Source organism: Calidris pugnax, unplaced genomic scaffold (genome assembly GCF_001431845.1).
Source record: "Calidris pugnax isolate Ruff unplaced genomic scaffold, ASM143184v1 scaffold540, whole genome shotgun sequence".
NCBI lineage: Eukaryota > Metazoa > Chordata > Aves > Charadriiformes > Scolopacidae > Calidris > Calidris pugnax.
Window position 1 is genome coordinate 1 of NW_015091579.1, and position 4,290 is coordinate 4,290.

A 4,290-nucleotide genomic window follows, 5' to 3' on the forward strand; every position below is an offset into this window, starting at 1 on the left:
GGGGAGGTTGGGGGTTGAGCATCACCTCCTCCTCCCGCTTCCCTTCCGCTTCCTTCTTGGCCAAAGGGGGGGCGATGGCGACGTTCCCCGAAGCTTTTTTTTCCATTTCTTTTTGTTTTTGCTCGGCCAAAAACCGTTCCTCGGCGTCCAGGAGGTACCTCTGGATCATCTCCTCCTGGTACTGGTGCCTCGTACTGGTTTTGAGGTGGCCAGCGAAGATGAACTTCCGCTCTCCTTGCATGGCCGCCCGTAGGATGTTCAAACTCAACCGGACGTCGTTGCCGTATTTCCAAGAATCTGAGCTTTTTTCCATCGTTTTCCCCCCGGAGCTTTTTTCCACAACCCCCACATCACCGGGAGATGTTTCCTCTTTGCTGCTTTTCCTCGATTTCAACGAACTTTTCTTCTTCTTCTCCAAGGTGTCCCCTTGCCCGTTGGTCACCCCACCTTTGCCCCCTTTGCCGTGCATCAACCCCCCCATGTTCTTCTTGAGTTTGCTCCCCAAGGTCTTGCCGAAGCTGCCAAGTTTGTTGGCCACCGAATCCGCTCGTTTTTTCTCTTTTTCTTTCTCTTTCTCCCGGTCTTTTTTGGGTTTTTCTCGCTCTTTGCAGGTCCTGCTCCCCCCGTTGCTGGTCGAGCTGCTGCAGACTGATTCCTTGTCCGATTCGCCCGATTCCGCCGCCGAACGAGCGTCGTCGCCGGCGGAAGCTGTGGGAGATTCTGGTTGGGCCAAAGGCGCCTGGAAAGAGGGGGAAAAAATAAAATAAAATAAAAAAAATAATTAAAAAATCCATATCAAAGTTCTCTGAGCTCCTGGGAGAAGAATTTTCAAGCTGAGGGTGAAGCAAAGCAAGAAGAAGGGAGGGGACAACCCTCAAACGCACTTGGTGGCACGTCCTACGGGTCCAAAAATGTCTTAACTCCTTGGAGTCTCAAGGGAAAAGGTGAAGATTAAAAAAAAGGGGTAATAAATTCCCATAAATTCTTATAAATTGCCATAAATTGCCCCTTTGGTCACCCCCGGGTGAAGGTGGAGATGGTGACACTGGAGGTGGCCCCATGAGGAGGTGACAACCAGAAGGTCACCGCCGGGGCTTTGCGGTGAAGGTGGCACCTCCAGAGGTTTCAGACAGAGCAGAACAGCTCATCCTTTCAATTTGGGGAGTTTTCCCCAAAAAGGGAAGGCGGGGGGAAAAAAAACAACCAACCAACCAACCCCTCTTTCTGCTGTCGAGGAGGGAATTTGGGACACGGAGGGGAGTTTTCCACCAAGGAAAGGTCCCTGGAAAAGTGGAAAGTCCCAAAAAGTGGCTGAAAACCAAGAGTTTGTGTTTGTCTTGGAGCAACCGGTGTCATTTTTTCCCCTTCCAGCGCCCCCCCCACCCCCACGTGGGGTTTGAGGGGCAAAAAGAGGCAGGAAAAACTCCAGAAAAATAAAATAAACACAAAAAAAAAGTAATTTCTCTGCTCGGAGCAGGATTAGTGGTAATTTTGGGGGTGGGAAGGGCAAGAGGACCCCCAGGGGAAGGAGAGATGGTGGCGTCTCATGGAAAGGGGGGGTTTGAATAATTCATGAGAGGAAAATAAACCCTCCCCGAGGTGTCTCTTACCTGCGTGTCGCAAGGCAAGGTGATCCACTTGACATTCATGTAGCTGTGCAGCAGGTGCAGCTTGGCCTCCAGCGACAACGTCACGCTGCCGTTTCAAACAAAGGGTTAAAAAACCCCCCTCCAAAAAAAAATTAAAACACCCCCAAAAAACCCCAAAGAGTCCAGTTTACCACCCGGAACCCAGGTTCTCCCCTCATCGATTCTCCCCCCTCTTTCCTCCATCAATCGCTCCAAGATTTCTCCAAAAACGGCTCCAAAATTTCCACTTGGCAAACAAAATATTAAAAAAATTCATTCTTTCCAGTTAAAAAAAATGAAAGGGACGGAGTTTTGTTTTTTACTGGCTCCAAACTCCTCAAATTGGGATAGGGCATCAGTAAAACCTCTGCTGAATTTAAATCCTTGGATTTGGGAGGTTTCCCGGCTCCGTTGCCACCAAAGGGTGATGGAGGAGCTCGGAGACCTCGGTAGCTTTGAGTAGGGAGAGGAGAATGCAAAAAATACACTTTTTTTGGGTGTGAAAATGACAGTTGGTCCTCTTTTTGCTTCTCGTTTCCGAGCCACACCCAGTCTGAAGCTCTGGGATTTGGAGGAATCATCTCTTCACCTTCTGGGAATGACGCCCATGAGGTGTCACCACCCAAAGCCAAAAAAAGTAGCAGAATCAGGGCATTAAAGGAGATAAAATAAGAGGAAAAAGCTCTTCCATCCCCATCAAAAAGGTCCCCACCCCCAGCCCAGTTTTCACCAGGACACGAGGAAGCCCTGGCTGGGGACAGAGGGAGGAACCCCCCAAGTTGTGACCGACCTGGCCAACTTGACGTTGTCATTGTCATCCTTGCCCCACTGCCACTCCTTCCCGGGGTCCACGGCGAAGTGCACGGGGAGCAGCTTGTGCTCCGAGTCCGTCAGGGGGATCACAGCTGCAGGAGGGAGAAGAAAATACACTTTTAGTGCCCCAAAAGGACCCAAAATCTTACACGGTGGCAGCCAAGTCCCGAGGGCCCACCAAGAACATCAGCTCTGGTGGCAACTGGTGCCACACCGAGTGTCACGGCGATGCTTGGGATCAAGGGATCTTCATGGAATGGTTTGGGTGGGAGGGCACCTTGAAGACCATCCAATTCCACCCCCCCTGCCCCGGGCAGGGCCACCTCCCACCAGCCCAGGTTGCTCCAAGCCCCCTCCAACTTGACCTTGAACCCCTCCAGGGATGGGGCAGCCACAGCTTCTCTGGGCAACCTGGGCCAGGCTCTCACCACCCTCAAAATGAAGAAGTTCTTCCCAATATTTCACCTCAATCTCCCATTTTTCAGCTCAAAACCCATGGCTCCCCTCCCTCACCAAGAGTCCCCCCTCCCCAGCTTTCCTGGAGCCCCTTGAGGGACTGGAAGGGGCTCCAAGGTCTCCCCAGAGCCTTCTCTTCTCCAGGCTGAACCCCCCCAACTCTCTCAGCCCCCCCTCCCAGCAGAGGGGCTCCAGCCCTCCCAGCATCTCGGGGGCCTCCTCTGGTCCCATCCAACATCTCCATGTCCTTCTGCTGGTGGTGGCCCCAGAGCTGGAGGCACCACTGGGTGGTGGTGGGGTCTCCCCAGAGGGGCAGAATCCCCCCCCATTGCCCTACTGGGGGGTGAGGGGCTTGCTGGGCAGCCATGGTGTCACCCCATGGGAGGCTTTCCATGCCCCCCAACACCCCCAAAACCCTCCTCAATGGGTCTGCTCTTGAAATCATATAGATTTAGATCTTTTTTATCACCCACCTTGATCTTTTGTGGGTTCCTTCTGCTCCATGGATACCAGGGCAGAGAAATGGGCTTGATCATAAGCCAGAACCAAGGGAGAGCGATGGCACTTGTTGGCTGGGACCTCCAGGGGAAGATAAATCCCTCCAAAGGGAATGGGGGCAAAGGCTGGAAAGGAAAAAGGGGGAGGGTGGTTAATTTTCAATTTTTTTGAATTCAATTTTGCGCTGAAACCGCCCCAAAACGCGCCGTTTGCTCGGGTCAAAGTTTTGACCTGCAATTTTCTACCAGCTCGAGGGACGCTAAAAGAAAACCACAACCCCAAAATAGAACCTCTTGTTTCACACCAGGAGGAGCAGTGTCGTGGAACAAACCTGTCTTTTCTATAATAATAATAAAAAACAAACAAAACAAAACCCCCAAAAAAACCCATCCTTTTTTTTTACTCCTCCGCAAAGGAGGGTGGTAATTGCTGAATCTGGCAGGAAATTAGGGCTGTGAGTGGAAAATACGACCCACAGGGAAGGGAATTTCCCAGCGTCACACACACGTGGGGGGGCAAAAAGGGGTAGAAAAAAAACCCAAAACAACCCCAAATTTCACAGTGATGCTCTTCAAACCAGCTAAAATCCACAGAGCTGTGTGTCTCACACCTTTCCAGGAGTTCTGTGCAGCCCAAACTCTGCTCTCAGATTCAAGATCTGGCTTCTTTGAGCAAAATTACCCCTTGAAAATGTGTGGTGAAGAGGAAATTTGCAGCCTGAGCTGGTGTAAATTCGTGAAAAGTGGGAAAAGAGGGGGGTGCGCCCCCCCTTCTCCCCCCGAGTCCCTCAGCATCGTGTCGGCCACCACCACGATGGGTCTCTTCAAGACGTGGGCGAGGACGAAGACGTGGAATTCCTCCAGGCTCTCGTACACCGGCTCCTCCGAGCCCTCCA

General features: G+C 51.9%; 1 protein-coding gene across 1 annotated transcript in view; it reads right to left on the minus strand.

Moving 5' to 3' along the window:
* Positions 1-25: 25 nt before the first annotated feature.
* The window catches only part of OTUD7B (OTU deubiquitinase 7B), a gene marked incomplete at its 3' end in the record, with an annotated part of 42,517 nt that continues 38,252 nt past the window's right edge, over positions 26-4,290 (minus strand). The window contains exons 13-17 of the mRNA XM_014961778.1: positions 4,165-4,285; positions 3,371-3,520; positions 2,419-2,533; positions 1,611-1,695; positions 26-739 (exon numbers count right to left, since the gene is read on the minus strand). Coding sequence (XP_014817264.1) covers positions 26-739; positions 1,611-1,695; positions 2,419-2,533; positions 3,371-3,520; positions 4,165-4,285 — 1,185 coding nt within the window. The remainder of the gene's footprint in view (positions 740-1,610; positions 1,696-2,418; positions 2,534-3,370; positions 3,521-4,164; positions 4,286-4,290) is intronic.